The following is a 23,662-nucleotide window of genomic DNA, read 5'->3' as shown; positions in this document are numbered from 1 at the left end:
TTTCTCATGCTCCAGTAAACAAGATCAGATAAACATCCAGTGCCTATTTAATGTTAACCTGGGATTTTCTGGGAAAAGGCAGGCTGTCCCCAAAACACAGTAGTTGAAAAAACATGTTTTACTAAGTAGACACCGAGAAACAAAAACAAAGAAAGTTCTCTCTCTCCGATGACTTACTTATCCGAGGATGAAATGCAGAGGAAAGAAAAGTTTAGGAAGCACTTTCAAATTTTGTTTTGTCATATTTCAAATCAGTTCTGATACAAAAATAGCAATGGGTTAACATAAATTGCAAAAGTCTTCAGCCACCCATGGTGCATGTACCAAAGCTGCTCTCCGAAGGAAAAATGTTCCCGGGACGTCAGGCAGAGGACGTGCCTAGTTATGCAGATGTTCCAAGCTCATCTTTTTCTTGTTACCTGTGAATTCTACTTGACATTAGCTGTGAGTCTCAGGATTAATATTTCTTTGAAGAAAGGCAGGAGAGATACATATACTCACGTACATGTATGTATATATATACACACACACACACATATATACAACCGTTCTATAGAAAGTTCATAGGCAATAATTTAGGCAATATAGCTACAGAGGTATTTTCCTGGGGAGGGGGGACACTCTTCTGACCTCACATTCCAAGCTTGAGCAGACAATCCAGGCATCCCGGCAACCAAACCTAATGATAAGCAACTTTCCCTGTTGGAACAAGACCCCCGTGGAGACAGACCTGATTCTAAACTGTATAAAAACTTGTTTACAAACACATGCATATAAACTGTGACACATTCTGGGAACTCCGAATTTCTGCTTCACCATCAGTGGATGAGCTCAGCAGACAGTCATGGGCCAGAGCTTAACTATCAGGTTTAAAAAAGAGCCAACTCACAGAGGGTCCCAGCTGCCCTCTCCACAGCCCCTCACTCTCAACAGCTTATGAACAGTTCCTGTCCCTTTCCTGGTGGGGTGCAGCTCAGGCTTCCTCGGCAGCCAGTGTAACAACACAAGAGAACACGAAGGGAAGCGGATGCACAGAATTTATCTCTTAAGTATCTACACACTTGAGTATCCCTAGACCTTCCATTATTTCTCTCTATATAAATGAACATGTATCTCAAGAAACTAATGATTGCTCAGTTTCTGGAAACTTTCACGGACAGAGGGTCTCCCTCCTCCTGGATGTGATGTGAAATGAGGTGTACCTCCACGTGCCTCTGACCACCTCTTCCCGTTCCCCTACACCCAAGAGAGGCAGATGTGGCCCTACGGTTCCTCTTCTCGCAATACACCTCCTCAGCTGTCTGAGCTGGCTTCAGGCCTCTGCTCTTGGCCATCTCTACCATTTCACACCTGTTTGCCGAGTTCCCCGTGAAGGATATGGTCGAGAGACAACTCCCTGTCCTGACTTCACTTTGGGTACCAAACGCCATCCCAGCATTTCATGAGCAGCTCCCTTATGTGCTACGCAGAACAGGACGGCCCATCTCCTCACTCCTCCGAGCTCCGTGACCTGTAGAATGTATATCACCTTATGGTGGTTCTTCTCAAATTTCATAACACACTGGCCTTTTTCTTACAGAAAAACAATCTCCACAGATCCCCAACTGGACAGGCACTGACTGTAGAACGAAGTTTTTAAGTTTTAAAATGTCAGCCACACACTTCTGCTTCTAGCAGCTACTAAAATGGTCCCAGACTTATCTCCGGGCTGTAAACAACCATAAAACCAAGCGAAATATTTGGGGCAACGGTTTTCGGGCAACGGACAATGGGGCTGTGCGGGACTGAGTGACCTAAGAGGAGGGAAACACATGGCTAATATGTGAGCCAATATGAAACAGCAGCTTCCCCTTTTCCCCTCTTAATTTCCTTAAGATACAACTGATTGTTGAAAAGAATATCATGGCATGATGGGGTGATCGTGATTTATCGCTATAAAATTGTTCGGTCTGTGTCTAAGTTCGAAAGAATTCAAAAATGAATAAATAACATTTTGAAATAGTATAAAACGCTCAGGCCACTCCCCGTGGGGAGACTTGCAGCTCTGTTTGAGGAAATGCTCTTGGAGCAGGTTCATAAACGTCCCACTGCTTCCTTATAGCCTCACTGATGCAGCATAAATAAAAGTCTGCATCCTGGAAGCAAGCAGAGGTCAGCACCCGTCGCAGGTGCTCAAGGCCAGGCTGCGGTAGAAACAGACACTGGGCCAGGGCGGGGGACCTGTGGGCAGCGCTCAGTGCACGCAGTGCCAGCCCTGCGTCTTTGGGAAGCTTCACTGGAGGTCAGTGTCAAGTGCCCAGGGGGGGAGGTGTTTCCTCCAGCTTCCTCAGTGGTCATTTCCCACCACTGCCCTGTTGCCGTCCGTGGGCTGCGGGACCTGGGGTTACAGGGAGCGTGGGTTCCGGGACTATGGCCCGGGTCTCACGTCTACCTGTGCTCTTCCCTACAGCCAACCTGCCTGCGTGTCGTGCCCCGGGCTCTCCTCCTGCTGCCACGTCCTCTTCCTTGCTGCCTCCCACCAGAAGTATAGCAGGCCCCCAGGAACGAAGGACAGCAGGGTGCAGACGGCCTCGCTCAGCTCCAAAATGGAGAGGCTGAAGGCAACCGCCTCCCGATGTGTGCCTCTGCCCATCTTCCCATCAGTGTGGTCAAATACCCACCTTGGAACCCACGTTCAGAACGGAGATAGATCTTTGGAGGAAAGCATTAACACGTTGTTTTGTTTGTTTAATCGGGAAAAAAAAAGTCAATCTTTCTGGCAAAAAATCAATCCCCAAAAAAGTCAGAAACAATCTGGCAGAAAAGCTGCTGACTAGCTGCTTTAAATGGCTGAAGTTATTATCTCTTACAGCTATCAAGCCTATGGAAAACAATTTTATGTTATTATTTTTTAAAATAAGGTCTCTTTTTTTTTTTAAGATTTATTTATTTATTTGACAGAGACAGAGAGAGAACACAAGCAGGGGAGCGGCAGGGAGGAGGAGAAGCCGTGGAGAGCCCAATGTAGGACTCGATTCCAGGACCCTGGGATCATGACCGGAGCTGAAGGCAGAGGCTTAACCGAATGAGCTACCATCTAAAACCATTTTAAAACAAATTTAGATGTCAATTTTTACAAAAGATTTTATTTATTTATTTGATAGAGACACACAAGAGAGGGAACACAACCAGGGGGAGAGGGAGAGAGAGAAACAGGCTTCCTGCTGAGCAGAGAGCCTGATGCAGGGCTCAATCCCAGGACCCCAGGATCATGACCTGAGCTGAAGTCAGCCGCTTAACTACTGAGCCATCCAGACGCCCCTTGATGTCAATTTAGAAACGTGAAGAGAGTACACAGATTTTCAGAGCTAGTTCAGTCCTTCCGTGGGCACAGAGGCTTCTTATCACTGGGATCTCCCTGATCAAGAGATCAAAAAGGGAACTCAGGCTATTTTCACATAATTATTCAAATGAGATAAAGTATGTCCAAGGCTCTCAGAAAGCTATAAGGGGTTCTGCAGAATTATCTTTTTAAACTTAACATTCATATATACACATTCTGGACTCTGTGACCATTTCAGTTTTGAAGTACTCACAAACCACAATAGACAAAATTCTCACTTCGATGAATGTGACAGACTGAACGGGGTTCTGGACTACCAGCTCCTCGTGGGCACAGATGACATTTTCCATGTAACCCAGCACCCAGCAGATTTTCATATACACTATGCAATAAATATTTAATGCACGCCTATGGAGTCGAACCAAACTGAAAAAGAAACATGCGCATGAGATTCTGCCAAATTATACCAATCTACTGAAATAAACTGCCCTGCTATCTTGCAAACGTGGTTTATGGCTATGCGATATAACAGGTGTGAGGACTGGGACTCAGAATGCTGGGAGCGTTGGAAAGCTCTGGAAACTCCACCAGAGGACCTGCAGTGTGGGTATGCACCCCCTGTATGAAGTGGGAACTTCCTTTACCCTGGGAGTCACTTTCTCTTCTCTTCCCCTGTGTCGGTCTGAATATAGCCGCATAAGAGCCTGACCCTGGGAAGTCACAGACAGGGAAGGAAGCTGTGGTTGCCCACAGAGGACACTCTTTCTGCAAAGATTCTGCAGCTGGCTAATACCTGTTACGAAAGGCTTTCCCTCCAGGGATTTAGGGATGCAGGTAAGGAGGAGGGCAGGTTACTCTTTTTCACCCTAGTTTTAAAATAACCTGTAACTTAGAGCAAACTGAAGTAGCAGTAAGAGGAGTCTCACTTTTAAAGGGCCATCTTTTTGGTTATATATACTAAAACAGAATAAGTGCATCACCTTGACTGCAATCTGATACCTTCTTTGAGATACTAAATTTCCTTATAAAATATGAGCGTTAGCCTATAAGGTTTTTTTTCTTTTTTTAAGACTTTATTTATTTATTTGACAGAGAGAGAGATCACAAGTAGGCAGAGAGACAGGCAGGGTGGGGGAAGCAGGCTCCCCGCTGAGCAGAGAGCCCAATGCGGGGCTTGATCCCAGGACCCTGAAATCATGACCTGAGCTGAAGGCAGAGGCTTAACCCACTGAGCCGCCCAGGCGCCCCTAGCCTACAAGGTTTTAATCTTCTCCATGAAGTGACTGAGTACAGTATTTAAAACTTTTATTGCAGTATAATGTAAATGTAGAAAAGCGTACATACCAAAACGGTGCAGCTCTGTGAATTTTTTACCAAAGGAGTATGTCTGTGGAATTACTATCTAATAAAAAAAATGATATCATCAGCATTCCAGAAGACCTCCTCTAGGGTAATACACTTAATAAAAGAAGGCCAATTAGGACAAACAGATGAAAACAAACACAGGCTGAACAGGTGGTACATACACAAAAACTCAAACCATTTGTGATTTGAATAGAATATAAACTTAGCTTATGTAAACGGACCCAAAACTACAAAAGAGAGTGTTTGGTTTGTCCAGTCAATGAATGAAAACCCATTCTCCTGTCTGTTTCTCTTCTTTTGTTTTTTGTTTGTTTGTTTGTTTCAAATTTTTTATTTAAATTCTAGTTAGTTGATATATAGTATAGTATTAGTTTCAGGAGTAGAATTTAGTGACTCATCACTCACATACAACACTCAATGCCCATCACAAGTGTCTGCCCTAATACACATCACCCATCTAGCCTGTCCCCAACCCACTCCCCTCCAGCGACTCTCAGTTTGTTCTCCACAGAGTCTCCCATACAGTTTGCCTCTCTTTTTTCCCTTTCCCCTATGTTTGTCTGTTTAGTCTCTTAAATTCCACATATGAATGAAATCACATCATATTTGTCTTTCTCTGGCTGATTTGTTTCACTTAGCATAATACACTCTAGCTCCATCTACGTCATTGCAAATGGCAAGATTTCTTTCTTTTTGATGGCTGAGTAATATTCCATCACACACACACACACACACTCACACACACACACACACACACACCCCACATCTTCTTTATCCTTATCCATTCTTCAGTTGACAGACACTTGGGCTGTTTCCATATTTTGGTTATTATAGATAATGCTGCTATAAATGTTGGGGTGCATGCACCCCTTCGAATTAGTATTTTTGCATTTTGGGGGTAATACACAGTTGTGTGATTGCCGGGTTGTAGGACAGTTCTATTTTTTAACTTTTTTGAGGAACCTCTATACTGTTTTTCTATTTGTTTCTCAATTTGTCTGTCTGCCTACCTATGTTCTTCCTCTCTCCGTCCTTCCCTTTTCCTCCTCATTCCTGCCTCCAAATGTTAAAGACCAGAAAACATAAAAAGGAACTTCTAAACAGTATTGTGAAGATGATGATTTTTGTAATATCATCTCACTAGCTAATTAAAACAGTGAGCGTTTAGCCTAGGTATTAGGTAAAGATGTCAAACTAAATATTTAAAACTTCGTACTACGATGTTACCATTGGGGGAGGTTAGGGAGAGGCTACGCGGACCTGACCTCCCCATGCCTATTTTTGCAACTTCCTGTGAATCTGTAATTCTTTCAAAATAAAAAGCTAGTAACAAAAACCTTTGCTTTCGCAGCAAACCACTATTCTTATTTATGTAACATGGTCAGCGTTTTGTTTTTAGTATGATTTTTCTAAGAACTACAGCAATTTTAAAAGAACCTTAACTTCTCTGTTAATTTCTAAAAAAATACTGAAAAGAAGATCAAAATATTAAGTTCAAACAAATACCTACTCTACAATGTGTTTTGAAAGTGTTTTGAAAGTGCTTAAAAATACTAGCTAGTATATGCATGATAGTTAACTTTCATAATTCTTCCTTTCTAACCACACATTCCCCCTACCCTACCCTCACCTCCCCGCTGCTTTGACTCCCCAATAAATGCTAACCATGAAGTTAATGCACAAAAAGAAAAAAAAAGTTTGCCTCCCAGACCTTACATATAGGTGGTAAGAGTCACTTCCCTTTGTGTCTCTTATGTTTCCAAATACAGTGCTCCAAGCACGTTCCATCTCCACGACTACGCTGCTGTGAGCCCAGAAAGCTCACGGATGGAGAAAATGGGCCCAAAGGTTAGACCACCCTTCAACCCATTTGTAAATCACATAATCTCATAAATCGTCTCACTGTTTAATAAAGCAGTTGGGCTGCTAGCAGTTCTTACAAGATAAATTATCATCTTTGAACTGTTAGCTTTTCCATTTTTGGTGTTTCTTGCAGCAAAAGCCATTTATTTTTACTCGCAGATATAAAACAACTTTAAAAATAACTTTAAGATACTGCGGGGGTAGGACACAGCAAGTCTCTAGTGTATGTAAACTCGTGACCAGTCTGCTCCCTTGCAAATTTGGAAACAACGATAGAGACTGACAGACTTTCTCGTACTTTGGAGGTCCACATAAACACCTGCAGGCCTTGTGATTATGAACCGGGGAAGAACAGGAACCAAAGGAAGTTCTGAGGACAGAGTCCTGGGAAAAAGGATCAGTCCTTGGGGAAGGACAGGCAGAGGCTCAAAACCCCAGCGCACCAAGCATTACCTGAAACAGCTTAATTAATTTTAGATCATGTAATAATTAAAAGAGAGAATGCAGGCCCATTATTTTCGCTCTTTAGAGAGCTGAACTGTTGCAAAGGGCCGAGGGCTTGAGGGTGTTTGCCTCCCTCCTTGTGAGATGGTCCATGCGTCCGGGGGACCATGAAGAAGGCATAAAGGCTGGACGGGGAAAAGGTGCGTGCCCATTGCGGCCATGTATGCCACGGAAGGGGAGAAGGATGAAAAGGAGAAAACAGACAAAACAGGAGCCTTCACTTTAGCCATAACAAGTCTGAAAGTAAAAACAGTGCTGGAATAAGTCAGGGCCATCCCGAAGACTGGCCCAGAGCCATGCAGGAAAACCACCATCCTCTTTTAAGGGAAAGTAAGACCCGCCGTGGAAGGAAAGAGGGGTCAAACGGTTGTGCTCTGGGAGTCCCGAGATGGGGAATGAGGAGGCAAGGCGAGCTGAGCCTTCCCCTGCCTGGGTCCTGTGGCCTTTTGAGGAGGGCCCAAGGGCAGGGCAAACCCAAGGGCAGGGCAAAACATCTGGGGCACAGGAATGCGGCCGCGAAGCTCCCCAGTCAGAGGCCAGAGCCTACCCTTCCTTGGCAGATGACCTTGGGTAAGTGACAGGACCTTCTTCAACCCAGGTTCCTCTACACCTACGACAGGGATCATTAAGGTCATGGTGAGGGGCAGTGGTCACAGTGCAAGTCAGCGCTTCAAACACTGATAATATCCACCCATTGTGCTCTAGGGATGTGCTCTAGGGACAGGCCTGGTGCTCTAGGGACAGGCCTGGTGCTGGAATGTGCTCTAGGGACAGGCCTGGTGCTTCCTCCTCCACACATCATCCCGTCACCATCCTCTCTCCAGCCCCATGGGATAAGTGTCATTGTTTTTTTTAAGGTTTATTTATCTGTTTTAGAGAAAGGGGGGGGGGGCATGGGAGGAGGGGCAGAGGGAGAGAGAGGCTTAAGCAGACTCCTCGCTGAGCATGGAGCCCAACCCAGGGCTCGGTCTTACCACCCTGAGATCCCGACCGACATCGAAACCAAGAGTCAGCTTAACCCACTGCGTCACCCAGGTGCCCCAAGATAAGTGCCATTATTATCTTCATTCTGCCAATGAGGAAACCAGGACTCCTAGGAGTTGCTCAACTTGGCCAGCAGCACCCTGCAACCAAAGTAGGGCCTGGGTCCAGAGACAGCACCCCTGTCTGTGACGTCCTGCACGGCCCAGTACATGCGGAGGAGGCAAGGCTTTAATGCATTATTCCATCCAGAGAAAAGCACCACACCACAGGTCTAGAGACTTTTTTGGTATACTTACTGTCTTGTATACTCATTTTAATCCCATGTGTGCATTTTGGTTTTTCAAAATATTTTAACATCAAATAGATGCCAGATATAAGAAGGTTATTATTGCCTTTTCTGGAACAACAATAAAAACATCCATCAAATGTTAGTGGTGATTAGTCTAGAATCAGTGGCCTAATGCATTCTTTAGCCTATTATAATAATGTTCACATTGGGAAAATTATAGACATGATCCTTTCAGACACACTTAGAACCAGTGCAAGTTCCCAAAGGTCCACCTAGAGCAGCCTTTGTTTTAAGAGCAGAGTTACGCCAATGGCCCTAAACAGGTGGCTTTTTTGACCTCTGGCTTGGTCACTGCATTTCACCCCAAAAATGCAGTCAACTCCTGGCTGAGGAAGTGCCCCTTTTCCTCTGAGTCATGAAACCCTGAAGTATTTTCCCCATTTTTAATCAGTGACATCCCACTTTACAGCCAGAAAAAAATACAAAGGGGCAGAGATTCTTGGGGAGAACCTAGACCAGCAGGTGGGCAAACCCCCGATAAGTGACTGGAAGTATCTTCTGCAAAAAGTAATACCAACAGGGAGTGCAGGGGAATCCAAGGGCCAGACAGCTGCCATTGCCCACAAGATGGCCAGGAGACCAAGTACTCACCTATCTCTGGAGTCATCCTGTGCTGCTCTGGAAGTGTTACCCTGGTCACTCACATCATGAGGCACCCTTCCCCCCAAATAGGAGAGCCAATCCGGATCACACCAGGTTCTGCTTACCCGGTATTGGAAGGCTCAGTAGAAATGTGCACAGGTGAGGCATCACCAAATCAAACTCTCTTTGGGAGGAGATTCATCTGCAGACAGACTGTTCCCTGAGGGGCGCACTGAACCCCTGACCACTATGTTATGCTGCTTCCTCAGACAGAGATGGGCTTACTGAGCTCACCGTTCTCACTCCACCTCTAAGAGGCCTCTACCGAGTTGCCATGTTGGGTGGGTCCTTTTAAAATCACTGGGTATTAATTACTATCTGTTATTTTATAAATAATGTAATAATTACTATTATTTAAAACTACTCTTAAACTTAGTCAAGGCCTTTTGTGGGCTTAGCAGAACAGCTTGTGAACAGGACATGTGACGACCATGAGATCAGGACTACAGTTGTTACACTATGTGGTACATAGTGGTTCACTTTTAATTAGAATTCAACCTTGTAAATAGTGTTCAGAAGTCCCCCAGCCTATAAAAGTCCGACTAGTCGAAAAGCTTGCATTCAGACACCTGTGCTGACCAACATGGCGGCTTCACCACCTGTGCTGACCAACATGGCGGCTTTACCACTTGTGCTGACCAACACGGCAGCTTCACTTCTAGCTACCACCTTGCTCTACCTCTTCCCTTACCACTAGAGAAGAGAAAGCAAGCCTAGAAGGGAAATAGAGTCTGACCTCCTCCCAAAACAAGGTCCAAGAAGGAAAGGAAAAAAAATCCCCCAAGTAGCAAAAGAAGTATATATACACTATTGGCAATTTCCCCACCCTGGCACCCCGTTTCCACTGGCTTCATTAGCATAGTTCAGGCCTTGAATTCATGACTACTGATTTTCCTGGCTATCGTTTGAACGTTTTGTTTTTGCAACTGGGCAACACGATGAATATGTAGCAGTCCTGGCCCAACACTCTCAAAGCCCTAGCTTTTCTAGCCAAGACGTTAAGAACAAGACTCTGGCATGAGGGAAGATGGACCCCGATAACCACCCAGGTCTTCAATCCATCTGGGACTTTTTCCATTCGATGCCTCGCCTCAAACCAGGCACATCACTGAGTTTGCATTTAAACAAGAGAGAGAGAAAGTCTTTAGAAGACAAAAGTGAAGTGAAAAACTGAGCAACCCATTTCACCAAATTGCTCAACTTTCTGTTCTGCCTTGGCTGGGCGGACTTTGTTGATTGAAGGTGAAGTGGCATAGCTTTTGCCCAAATAACTTATGCAATGCATAGAGGCCAGTTACTAAGCAAGCCCTGAAAATCAATACTCTACTGCCTGCTGACTGGAAGGGTTTGTTCATTCAACAAGAGATGCATCAGACTCGGCTCTAAAAAAAAAAAAAAAAAAGAAAAAAATCAATGTTTTTCCTGAATGATATTCTCCAAAGCTCCACAACATCAATGACAATTACAGATCATTTATCCCGTTGAGATGGGATATGGGATTCTTTCTACTCTGAATGGATTTCTTTCTACTCTGCTTTATAATTAAGAAATATAAACGTTCGTTGTGGGGGGGAATTTCTGCCGGAGTTCTGCTGAAGTTTCCACTATGTTAGAAATAAACAATAAGAAAAAAAGTTCGTTCCTTCCCAGTGGAGGAAAATAAACATTGTATTCTGACATTTCTTTTGGAAAAGGTAGATCACCATCAACGAGAGATCTACGAACGGTCCCATCGCCGGTTCGATTCATTCAAACAAGGAAGGTCCTCTAAGTGAGAGGGGATTTCTGTAATCATTTCTCCTTAAAGTCAGTGCTTCCAAATATAATGACAGGCAGAATGGCTTCTTATAAGGGACCTGATATAGAAAACCAGCAATCCTGGAGGGTCCACAACTTGTTAAGTTTGTCCTCTTAAAAAACACACAAAGACTCAAAGACTTCATCACAAGAAAAAGTGAGAAAGAACAAAACTGGAGCAGAATATACCAAAATCATGAGGGGGCACTGGTTATATGAGTGACAGAAATGTAACAAAAAATATGAAAGTATTTTATTAGTCTTTGACTCAGGAATAGGACTACCAGGGACAGGAGGCAGCCACTGGCTAAAAAGCAACAGTGTCTTAAAGGAGGAGGAAGTAGAGTTTTGGAGACATTCCATACTGGTGTCAGGAGTCTGCCCTATAGCAGGAAACTCCCGGCAGCTCAATGTCAATGAGCCCGGTGACCACGGCAAACTGCAGAATTGCTGACAGCCTGAGTCCCTAACCTTCGAATGTGGGTAAGTGTCCCCATCCTGTGGGGTTCTTAGGAAGCTTGGAGATGGAGGTGAAGGCCTCCTCTAGGTCAAGTCCTAGACAAAGGCAAGGTGTTATTATTATTATAACATCAGTCTTTTAGCATCTCAATCACAGAGCACACTTACCATCTGTAAGTTTCAATATGTATCTTGCATGCACTTAGGTTTGCTTTTAATTTCATGGATATCTGCAGCTGCAAGAAGCCATCAAACCATCTAGTTGAGTCATTTTATGGAAGCGGAAACTGGGGAGGTAGATTCTAACCTGTTTTCTCTATTATAACGAACAACAGACTGCATGGGGAAAAATGCATTAAGCCATGTCCTAAGAAAAACTCCTTTAGCAATACAACTTTTGAAGGAATGACACATGTCTATCCATATTTGTATAAAAACTGATCATAAACACTGAATATCTCTGACGTTCTAACTTTAAGAAATTACATAATATATTTTTGCTGTCATTTGTCAAAGTTTTTCATTCACAGTCATACATCAAAATTTTCTTTCTTGGTGAAGATTGATTCGTAACAGCTTGCAAAAAAGAAAGAGAGGAAGGAAGTGGGAAAGGAAGGGAGGGCGGACAGATTAAGGCAATACATTATTCTCGCTCATAAATACACTGCGTGCGTACTGTCTATTAAACCACCAGGAAATGCCAGCAGAAGTAAAGAAATCAAGAAGTAACTACAAGGATAAGGTTTCTGATTCTCTATTAACTATGCAGCAAATCAAAGCCAAGAAAATGTTCTGAAATTCATCAGAGGTAAAAGCCCCTTAAAATCAGTCTCTTAAAAGCCAACAGGTGGCACAGTAATTTTTCAACAACCACTTTCATTTTCCTGACATTCATCTGGAATCAAAAGTAGATGACACTGGCGTGGGGTTGGGGGGTGGGGGTTCTGGTTTTTTTTTTTTCCTTTTCATGGAAAAGAGATGATAATTATTTAAATTTCTGATACTATATTAAAATGTATTTTCAAAAACAGATCTCGCAAGTTAGTACTAGAACACACACAAGTAGTTTGTCTAAGTGATCTTGCTCAGTGCAATTTAACTCTTTGCTATGGTTTGTGATATAGAAGAATGAACCAGGAGATGCCTGTAAACACAGACAAGCCGGCAGTTGTCAGATAGTCAATGTCTGCTAGTAAATAACCCAGGTTTTTTGACGTTACAAAAAAATCTTTCCGAAAACCCTTCTGAAATCTCATTTACGGCGGTAAGAACATTTCCAGGAGCCCATGACCATCCTTGAGGACTCGCCCAGATTCAAGACGTGATTTGCTTTTATTCCAGACTCTGAAATAGTGGTAAGTTTATGAGCATGGGCAAAGGAACTAAAACAGGCACAGTTTTTCCCCTTAAAACGTCAGTGTGTCATGTCGGAGAGATTATACACAATACATCAATTTTCTGCAAAACCTGGAGTGAAAGAAAGAACTTTCAGTTATAATGATATCATTATATCATGTGTAAGGACACACAACTAAGACAACCATGACCTTATCCAGCACAGGCAGGCCCAAGTGTGTGCACAGTGGTACACCTTCAGGTATCAGGTTTCTAGTTTTAAAGTAAAATCCTTCCAAAATGTTCTTAAAACCACTGCTAAGTACAGGGGTCTAGAACCACTTCTCTACTCCCTGTTACATAAAGGCATGGGTACCCAAGATAGCACAACCAACCATACTCATTCTTCACTACAAATCCACCTGTTTCCAAATGCTCTCTGCCAAGAAACAGGTAAGTCTGTGCAATTTTCCCTGGTGAATCAGGACATGGATGTCTTCTAACATGTGGCAGTGGCTCACTTCATGTGAGACATTTTCTGACTTCAATGTGATTCAGCGTGCATTGACTATGTCTAAAATTATGAAGACTTTTGTCTGTTTTCTGTGGTAGGAGTTAAAGTACACCAAGGAATCATTTTTCTTATTCATAACAAGCTGTAGGGCCAAATTATGCTACTGGGAAGAATGCGGAAACTATCAACTATAACCCAGATTCTTCACATCCGGCTGTAAGTTTAAAAAAGGCCATTTTCATTTTAAAAGATAAAATATGTCATGTCTCAGGCACTTAACATTTGACGTTGCAAGTTTCCTTGTGGTCATTTAGGAACATAAAGCAGGAAATTCTAAAACCTTAGCAGGTGCTCTAATAAGACAGTCACATTTATGGATGACCGGTGATGGTGGGCTTGCTGGAGGAGGGGCAGCAAGTTCACCAGCACGTCCTCATTCTTTTCTCTTTGCCTGGAGATGGGACAAAGTCTCCTTGTTGAGATCCAGCTAAACTCTTCCGAGAAACTGCCCCCATCACAGAAATACGATTAACCCCATTTGGGGACTGTCACTGAAATCCCAAATCGCCTCTGTTCTAAGACATTGGATTACACGGGTTCTTCCTGTCTCTCTCCCTGTTCAGCCCTTCCCAATGTGAGCACTTTGAAGATAAGCAGTTACCTTCTTCCTCTCGTAGATCCAGAACCCAGCACGAGGTCTGCCTGAAGCGTCTGTGGTTCTAGACCTGTTGTGCATCAGAATCTCCTGGAAGGCTCCGTCCCCAGACTGTAAGCCCCACCCCATAAGGATCCTATTCAGAGGTCCAGGTACGGGATCCAAGAATGTGCATTTCTAGCAGCCTCAAAGGGCTGCTGTGGCTCTCTTAGGAAACACACCACGAAAGCCACCGTAATAGGCTTTTCCCGAATTCATGGGGAAAAAACATTCAGCTTTGAGACTGATTTACTAAGGAAATATCAAATTATTCCTGGACCTTCAGGAAGCTCAGGCAATGAGTAAGCATCAGGAGTCTGAGAACAAAGACAAAATTTCTTCTCTGCCACAGCTACACACACCACTCGGTGCCCTCATCGGGATTGCCTAAGGAGTTTCTAAAGACGTGTGTGCTGACACTCTGTCCCCGAGGAAGACTTTATTCGGCTGGTCTAGAATGCTGCAAGGCATCCTCCATTGCATTCTCCCCACGTGATTCTAAGGTTCAAAAGCTACTGCTTAAAAAAAAAAAAAATTCACCTTCTCGTCTTTTCAATTCAGTCACTAATGTACAAACCGAGCGATCTGATGCTGCCGTTAGAAACAGGGACTCCCGTCTGAGGACATGGGATACAAGGAGCGTTCCCAGGGCTGTCGGATGCTCTGTGTTATTCATCGCTCACTTCTAACTGCAACTCCTCAGGCTGTGGACCCAACCACAGCGGCCAGGCACAGAAAGCAGCAGGCTGACCCAGAACCCAACCTGGTCAACGCGGACGGAGCCAGGGAGCAGGAGATAGGCTGGGGGCTGGGGTTATTTTATGGGCAAGGACAACCCCTGCAATGGAAACATATCAAATGACAAGTCAAGGCCACGCTGCTCTCCTGGGCTCCGGACCCGACTGCTCTACCTACCGGCCCGTCACCTTCCCCATCGGACCACCCCACGTCCACCCAACCCACTCTTCCTCCTGGGGCATTCACAGCCCCTGCGAGGGGCAACGGTGTTTCATCCTGACTTCCAGGGCAGAACCCTGGTGCACCTGGGATCCTCTAGGTCTTGCACTGGTTACACATTAACGGCCTCCAGGTCCACCTGAGTCACTGGTCCCGCACGCTCCCGCTCTCCCCTTCCGCATCTCTCCCAGCTGGCAGGACTCACCCAGCTCCCTATTTCCCTGTTCCCTCTGCAGGCCACTCCCACTCCAGCTGGAGTCCTTCGTCTCAAGCACCCAACCCATCAGCCGGTTCCCAGGTTAGACCTCCCCTGGAGAGCCTCCTCTTGGGGAAGAGGGGGCATCGAAGTTCTTGTCTGGTGTAGCCTCCCCACCTCCCCCTTCTTTTCCCATCTCACCGAATAACCAGGGCTCCCTGGGCCTCTGCTACTATGGGACCTACTCTTGGGATGCCTTGGCTTGTCTTCTCCGGGGAAACACCCACGGCTTGGGGCGATAGCCGGCCCCCTCTCCAGGTAGAATTGAAAGCAAAGAATAATACCAGAACACTCCATCCCTTTCAGAATTCTATCATTGCTTCTGTGACAGTTTCACACTTTGTTATCTAGAGATTTCTCTTCCCCTAACAGACTAAAGGGCAAGCACCAAACCTGATTCATTCCTAAGTCTCCAAATGTGGACAGGACAGAGCAAACTGTTCACTGTGGCTCAAACACAAAGAAAATAAAAGCCTAAGTTGTAATAGGTAGCACTTCGTGTCCTTATACTCAAAGGACAAACAACAGAGGTTAACTTGTGCAATTATTTCTACTAAATCAGGGCCAGGTGTGCTGGCCCACCAGCACAGGAAAGAACTTGGAGTGGAGAAGGAAATTCTATCCCCCTGTGTTCACTTTCACATACTACTTTCTGAAGCAAGCTGCTGAAATTTGGTAGGAACAGAATTTATTTTAAGCCTATGCAATTCACAGATGCTTAGTCAACACTCTCAGGCATTTGATATTATACTTTAGGGCCTGCAGAGATTAAAATGTCAAACCCAGCACTTAGTTTCTAACAGGGCTAAGTAAACAAGCCACCACTGCTCAGTGGCCCTAAACACCCTTCCTGCTCCCAGCTGGCTCCGGGAACTTTCTAGACAACTGTACTGAGTGTGTCTATCTGAATGTGTAGGAAGGAGACTGCACCTAATGACTCTGAAGAAGTGAAAATTTCAGTCAAACCGGTTATTTGACATAAGCTTGGATCCTTGCCTGCATTCAAACTAACCTGCTCATACCCATACCCTGAGATGTTGTGCCAAGAGCCAACTGCTGGGACTGTCTAGAAAAGACAACCTTTCAGGAGGAAAATGAAAAAGAAGGAACAGAGAGAAGCTATAATGTCAATAGGAATGGCCCATGAGAACAAGGTTTATATTCTATTCCCTACGTGTGTTGATGCCTTAAGAACAAGCAAGTGATAACTGAGGCCAAAAATGTTTCCTGGGATAATGTCAAATGTCTAAAAGTGACAGAAGAAAACAAAACTCAAGTAGTTCAGTACAGATCTGAGGAGCGGAGTCTCGTTTTTTGAAATTGTATATGTGGGAACAATGACCAGGTGGGCCATTCTCGAACTTTGAGCTTTTCTCAAAACATACCCCTATTAATAAAACCTAGCTTTAAACCAGCCCATTTCTACTGTATTAAGTCCAAATTAAAACACACACACACACACAGGGGCGCCTGGGTGGCTCAGTGGGTTAAGCCTCTGCCTTCGGTTCAGGTCATGGTCTCAGGGTCCTGGGACGGAGCCCCGCATCGGGCTCTCTGCTCAGCAGGGAGTCTGCTTCCTCCTCTCTCTCTGCCTGCCTCTCTGCCTACTTGTGATCTCTGTCTGTCAAATAAATAAATAAAATCTTTAAAAAAAAAATAAAAAGTAATTAAAAGAAACACAAACACACAACTTTCACAGCAAGCCACAAGGCAAGGGCCAAATGATTCCCAGGTGGGTCCTTCAGCATTCTGATCCCACCCTAATTCTGGGGTCTCGGGCACCAGTGTTGGGGCTCTCTTCCCTCAACGTTCATAATCATCAATTTAATACTTGGACTTGGTTTGCCACTCCTGTTAGGAAAGTTTCAGACACTAGCTGCTGGTCCTGAAGCTTAGATCAAAGGGAAAAAAAAAAAAGTATTTTCTTTTTAAACAGGGTGGACTGCTTCATCTTCACTGACACTACCTCTAAAACATTTCAAAACATGTTAGCGCTGTCACGTGGACCAGGTCCAATCATGTAGCACAATGGATTTTGGCAATCAGCTTCTTCAAACTTCAGAATGAGTTTCTGAAAAATTACAGACTATGAAACTAAATGCATAAAGCCAGAAATAATGGTAAAAAACGTACCGGGGCCATCAACCAGCTACTGCTAGACAGAGCCATATGGGTTTGAGTACATGACAGATACAAGGACCATGGGTCTCCTTTTCAGATCTGGAAAGCAATTTACTAACGCGCACCTTCCCTGATTTATGATGGGGCTGTGTCCCCATAAGCCCATTATAAATTAAAATTATTTTAAGTTGAAAAGACATTGGATACGCCCAACCTAGCAAATACCATAGCTTACCCTAAACTACCTTAAATGTATACATATCACTCACATTAGCCTACAGACGGATAAAACCCAACACAGAGTCTGCTTTATACGAAGTGTTGAACAGCTCATATAGTTGGCCGAATTCTGTCCTTAAAGTGACAAACGGGATGGTTGTCGGCATGTGGGCTGTCGACCCTGGTCACTGCGGAGCTGACTGGAGCTGCCGCTCGCTGCCCCCACCCAGTATCACGGGAGAGGACTGTACCATGTTATCACTAGCCCGGGGAAAAGATCAATTAAAATTCCAAGTAGAGTTTCTAGTGAACGTGCATTGCTTTCACACCATCTTTAAAAAAAAAAAAAAAAAAAAAAAAGGACAACAAACCGTTGTAAATTGAGGATCATCTGTACTTCATTAATGACTTAAGGAATCCCACTGTGGAAGCAATGGTAGAAACTACTAAGATCACCCCTGCCCCCTTTTAACTCATGTCTGGCACATTCTATGCACTCAATAAATACTCCTTGGATTTAGAAATGAGGACTCGGGAGCCTGGAACTGGTAAGTGACACGATCGCCTCAACACAGAGCTGGAACGAGAAGACAGACCTTCTGGCTTCTGGCCAGGACTGAACAGGGCATCCTCACATCTGAACTCCCTAGAGAAAAGGGTAGGGGTTCTTCACCTGGGATAGGATTCAAAATCCTCTTTTATTCCTCATCAACAGAGCCCAGACCTACTGAATCGAGACTGTCTTCCAAGGAGGAGCTAGAACAGCTTCCCCACTTCTGCATTCTCCAGAATACCATCCAGGCTCTCTTCTAGAATAACACCTTGACCTCTCCATTTTGCAAGAGGGAGGGGCTTGCTTAACCATCCCCCGAGCAAGCTCCAGGCTCCCTCATGCTCTGGTGACAGAGCTGCCCCCACAGAAGGCAAGCAGAGCGACCAATGAGGAAATGACCAACGATCTAGACCACCAAACTGACGTTTGCTCCAAGTTTCACACTGAGACCAAGTCTAAGGGGCCAGTTCCCAGGTCCTTTTCCTCCCCGACACGCAGCATCGGACATGAGGTGATGGCACACAATGGAGCTGGCTCTTCCGAAAACAGAACTCACATAAGGGGGTGGAGTCAGGTGGTTGAGGCAGGACCCAGGTGGAGAAGGTCTGAGTTTGAATCCTGCCTCTGCTTCTTACTAAAGGTGGAAGTTACTTTACTTCTCTGTACCTCAGTTTCCCATTTTATAAATAGAGTACCCACTACATACGCTTAACCCAAGTATTAAAAGGACACTTAAAACACTGTTTGACAGTACTAAGTGCAATCAGAACAGAAGATACCATATCTTAGAACCAAAAAAGTCTCTCTAAAATGAGCAAATTTCCTTGAACACACTGAATCTTACATGGGTCTTCAACGCCTTTTATAAAAATATCTCATTCTAACATTTTTAATAATTTACCCCTTAAAACTGGGTTGTTGGTTTTTTTTAACGTTACTCTAACAGAATGACATTTGTTCGCCTACTCTCACAATTTTATTCAGGAGCATTCTGCTTGAAGCAAATACAGGACAGTCAAATTAAGTGGTATTTATATTTTTCTCAGAAACAAATCTCCAAGGCACTAATAGCAGTGTTCAAAGGGGTAATAGAAAAGAGCTGTGAACACTTCTGGAGTTTAAAAAAAAAAAAAAAAAAAAAGGTGGTGCTTTGGAGGTGCTCCAAGAGTGAATTTAAAATACAGAAGGGGTCCCCTGTATCAGAGAGGGAGAGATGCCGCCTGCCTAAGAGGACTCTATCGTCGGCTGATTCAGGAGCAGGTCCATGGTCTCTAGGACTCCCTGCAGAGATGAAGGGGAGCCCTTCAGACCCCTTAAAGGACGCAGAGCTTTCCACTAGCTCTGTTAGTGAAAAGACTAACCTCTTATTACTGAAATCACCTCCCACCTCTTCTTTCCTATATTTTGCAAGATTGTTAACATTCCAGATGTTCCAAAAGATTATATGTCCCTTACACTGGCAGGTCATCTTTCCCAAACTCCCAAATCTGGCTGCCCCGCAGAATCACCAGAGGAGCTTTTCAAAAACCCCGATGCCCAGGGCTCATCCCCAGCCAATGAAATCAGAATATCTGGGGTGGGGAGCCAGATATCGTTTTGTTTTGTTAAAATCCCCCCAAGCGATTCTTATGTCCAACAAAGTTTGGGAACCACTGGTTTATGCATTAATGTTCCCCTAACAAACTCGCTCAGCACCAAACCCCCATGCCAATGACATCAACAGCAAGTACAGACCTGACTCTTGGAACCCGGGTTGCTTGATTTTGAAATTGTGTAATTAAACCTTCTGAGGCATGTTTCTCATGTGAAGTGGGTTTATGGCCGGTAGTCACGAAGCCAGACTCGCTCATGTTCAGTCTGGACATTTGGCACCCATGAACCATGGACAGCAATCCTTTTTTAAAAAAAAAATTTAAAATGCTGGTTGGCCCAAAGTCAAACTCTTCAAAGAGCTAAAAGGAACATCTCAAAGAGAAAATCTCGGGATGCTGAGTAGGAAAGTTTGGTGTGAGCCTTATTTTTGACAAACCGTGGAGACCTGACCAGGATGGGTACGGCCCTATGAAGTTGGGCTGCAGGGCCCAGCTGTCCCGCCGCTGCTGGTCCTACCGCTGGATCCAGCTGCACCTTAAAGCCCGGATCCGCAACCAAAGGGCTGCAGGTGGGGGCAAATCTCACAAGTTTTCCCGGGAAGCGACGATTTAGCGAAACCCCACAAGCCCGAGGGGCGTGGACGCCTAGGAGGGAGCTCTGGGCTGGCCTGGAGCCTGGGTTTCCCCCTCCGCTACCTGCACGAGGATGGAGAGCAGGGCAAGCGTCGGGGGTCTGCGCCCAAGGGGCGGGCCCGACCCCACCCCCTTTTTTGCTTAGGAGGAAACTACGCCTTTCCTTCCCCGCGGCCCCAGGTAGAGGCAGACAGGGGACCTTCGGGCCCCTCAGCTCAGGGCTGCAGCACCGCACCTGGGAAAAGGGCTTGCAGGGTCCTGCGACGCACCCAGGCCTGGCCCCGGGCTGGCAAGGCCGGGTCCCCCGGGAGCGGCTCAAGTCCGAGACCCGGGTCCAGGGAGGACGCGCGGCGGGGTCGGCTCGAGAAGCCGCCCGTCCCAGGAGGCCCGAGGAGTGAGCGAGACGATTCCGAGGGGTCGTTCCCCAGCTTCCCCAAGCGCCTGGGGCGCGCGCCCCGGGCCGAGCCTGGCCCCGCCGGAGGACAGGCGCGGGCGCACGTGCGGGAACCAGAGCCGCCGCCGCCGCCGCTGGAACCAGAGCCGCCCGCGCCTCCGTAGGCGGACCCGGCGCAGGAGGCCAGGAAAGTGAGGACGGAAAGTTGCGAGCGCTCCGGGGCGCCGAACTCCGGCCGGTGGTTCCCACACCCCGCCCGCAGCCCCGCTGCCCCGCGCACAGAGCCTCCGGTCCTGCGCCGCCTCACGCTCGCCCAGCCCAGAAACGAAACGTCCAGTTCCTCCCACGGTCCCGGCCAGAGGCGCAGCTGATCCTCAAGGAAACAGGAAAGGAGGGGCGGGCGGCGCGGGACGCCGAGCCGGTGCCGCGAGCACGAGCTGGGCGGGCTGCGGGTTGGGGCGCGTCGGGAGGCGGCGCGGGGCCGGTGGGACTCGCCCTTACCTTTCTTCTCCTCCAGCGCCGGACTCGCCGGGAAGTGCGCGGCCAGCAGGACCAGGAGCGCGGCTCCCGCGGTCCCGGAGGGTCGCATCGTTGCCCCCAAGCGCCGGCTCGGGGTCTTCGCAATCAGGCGGGACCGAGTCGGGCGGCCGTGCGCGGGGACGGCGGCGGCGAGGCGGGACTCGGGTGGACGCGGAGGTCGCCTGTCGTCCGGTCTGGGAGGCGGCGGCCGCCGGGGCTCGCTCGGGACCTCGGGACTCGCTCCGGGCTCGGGCCGCCCTGACCGCGGGCGTGCACACCGTGCCGGGGGCGGAGGCTGCTGCGGCCGCGCCGCGCCGGGGGCTGCCCAGACGTCTAGCTCGCGGGGGCGGGGGCCGGGAAGGCTGGGCTGGAAGGAGGAGGGACCAGGCGGCGGAGGAGGGATCGGGAGGAGCCGAGGAGGAGCGGCGCGCGAGGAGAAGGGAGGAAGAGTCCGCGGCGAGGACCGCAGGCGGCCACCGGCTGGAGAGGCGGCGCACGGCGGTGGCCTCTGTCGGTCCAAGCGCACCGGGGAGGCCCGGGGTGGAGAGAGGAGGCGACGTCCGGGAACGGAGCCGGCGCCCTTAGGAGCTCATTTCCGAGGGGGACGTTCCCTGCGCTGTCCCTCCGGACCCAGTCCTCGCGGACAGGCACAGTTACTCAGTGACCCAGCCTCCGTCGAGCCAGATTTGCACCAGGGCCCCCCATTTTCGCCTTCCGCCCCTCCAACTTTAGGAGCAGACTTTCATCATCTCCGGGCAAACTGGCCGCGCCTTACGCCCAAGGCCAGATAAGGGCAGGGCTGGGAAACCATTGCTTTACTCTGGCCCCCAACTCCTCCACTGCACCCCAGGATCCTAATGGGGGTTGGAAGCTGGTCTGGCAGCCCAGGGTTCCTCCCCGCACCCGCCTGGCAGGAGTGCCAAGCGTCCGAGTTGGAGCTCTTAAGTCTCAAACACCCTAGAAATTGACCGAAATAAGGGAACCCACCTTTGGCTCAGGAACGGGCTTTGGAAAATATCAGTTGAATGAATGCGTGAGTACCCAGAGTGCACAGCGTTTCGTATGCCAGGAACCAGCCAAGGGTACCTAAAACGCAAGCACGTGTGGTCAATTACTTCACCAAAGACAGGCTCTTCGAATAAAGCCTTAACACGAACATCTGGGGAGATACTTTTAAGAAGCTAGGTGCCCAGCTGCCCTGAGAAGACCGGGTAAATCAAGCAGGAGAAAGGCTATTCAAAAAAAGGGGGACCTATTCTCACCGTTCCTTCCCAGACAGGATGGATAGCCACTGGCCCCATCCTACAACCAGGTTCCCTCCTCTCCTCCCAAGATTCACTAGAGACATTCAGGCCTGGTTCAGCTCTGATCTCCCCACTGTTTGAGGTAAAAATCACCCACCTAGAGTAAGTAGAGTTACAGCCCAGAACTTTCCTGCTGCTGGAGGAAGCGTGCAGAACACAGGGCTCTTCGATATCCACAGAACCTGCATTTTTTCTTCTGAATGTAGAGTCCTGCTTGTTTGTTCCTTTGTCTTAAGAACAACCCGCTGAGCCTTCTGGACTCATTTAGGCCCTGGGTGAAGAAGGCCATGAAGATTCGAAGGCCACATGTTGGTTTCCTCCCCACGTTCCAAACAGGACTTAGAGCCATTTGCAAAAAAAAAAAAAAAAAAAAAAACAAAAAACTAACCCATTCTAAAAACCAAGTAAGAAAAAAGAAAAACCAAACCCAGAAAAATCCAGTTGAACAGAGGATCAATCTGAAAGTGAGTCTTTTTTTTTTTTTTTAAAGATTTTATTTATTTATTTGACAGAGAGAAATCACAAGTAGATGGAGAGGCAGGCAGAGAGAGAGGGGGAAGCAGGCTCCCTGCTGAGCAGAGAGCCCGATGCGGGACTCGATCCCAGGACTCTGAGATCATGACCTGAGCCGAAGGCAGCGGCTTAACCCACTGAGCCACCCAGGCGCCCGTGAAAGTGAGTCTTAGAGAAGATCTACACACAGCAAGGTCCTGGGCATTAATTAACAAGGTCACAGATTTGGCTCTGACACGTCTGTCAAGGAAATCCGAGGGATGGCACAAATCATAGGGTCCATGTGTTAAAACACCAGTCGATTAAGGATACAACTAATTTTTTTTTTTTTTTAAGATTTTTGTTGTTGTTGTTACTTGACAGAGAGAGACACAGCGAGAGAGGGAACACAAGCAGGGTGAGTGACAGAGGGGAAAAAAGGCTTTCCAATGCGGGGCTGGATCCCAGGACCCTGGGGATCATGACCTGAGCTGAAGGCAGATGCTTAAGGACTGGAGCCACCAGGCGCCCCAGAGCTACAGCTAATTGTTAAGGCTGCATAGCAATCTCTTCCACAGGCCCCTCCAAAGAAGTGTGTAGACTTCAGAGTTCTCACTGGCCACTGCTTTGTCATAGTATTAACCTTTATAGTGATATTTTGTCCCAGCAACCTTTGATCTGCTCTGATGGCATCTCAGGAAGCCAAGCTTTAGGAAAACAATTACTCAAGGAGGCCAGGGGACACTATCCGGCCCTGGGTTGATCCTAAGGAATGGATGGCCTTAACATCCTCC

At 46.9% G+C, this 23,662-nt stretch overlaps 1 protein-coding gene across 1 annotated transcript in view; it reads right to left on the bottom strand.

Moving 5' to 3' along the window:
* Positions 1-21,367, bottom strand: part of EGFR (epidermal growth factor receptor) — a 202,670-nt gene extending 181,303 nt beyond the window's left edge. Inside the window, exon 1 of the mRNA XM_059397207.1 lies at positions 21,055-21,367. Coding sequence (XP_059253190.1) covers positions 21,055-21,142 — 88 coding nt within the window. The 5' untranslated portion in view covers positions 21,143-21,367. The remainder of the gene's footprint in view (positions 1-21,054) is intronic.
* Between the last annotated feature and the right edge of the window lie 2,295 nt (positions 21,368-23,662).

The sequence above is a fragment of the Mustela nigripes genome, chromosome 4 (genome assembly GCF_022355385.1).
Source record: "Mustela nigripes isolate SB6536 chromosome 4, MUSNIG.SB6536, whole genome shotgun sequence".
In the NCBI taxonomy this organism is placed as follows: domain Eukaryota; kingdom Metazoa; phylum Chordata; class Mammalia; order Carnivora; family Mustelidae; genus Mustela; species Mustela nigripes.
This window is presented reverse-complemented; position numbering and strand designations above follow the sequence as displayed.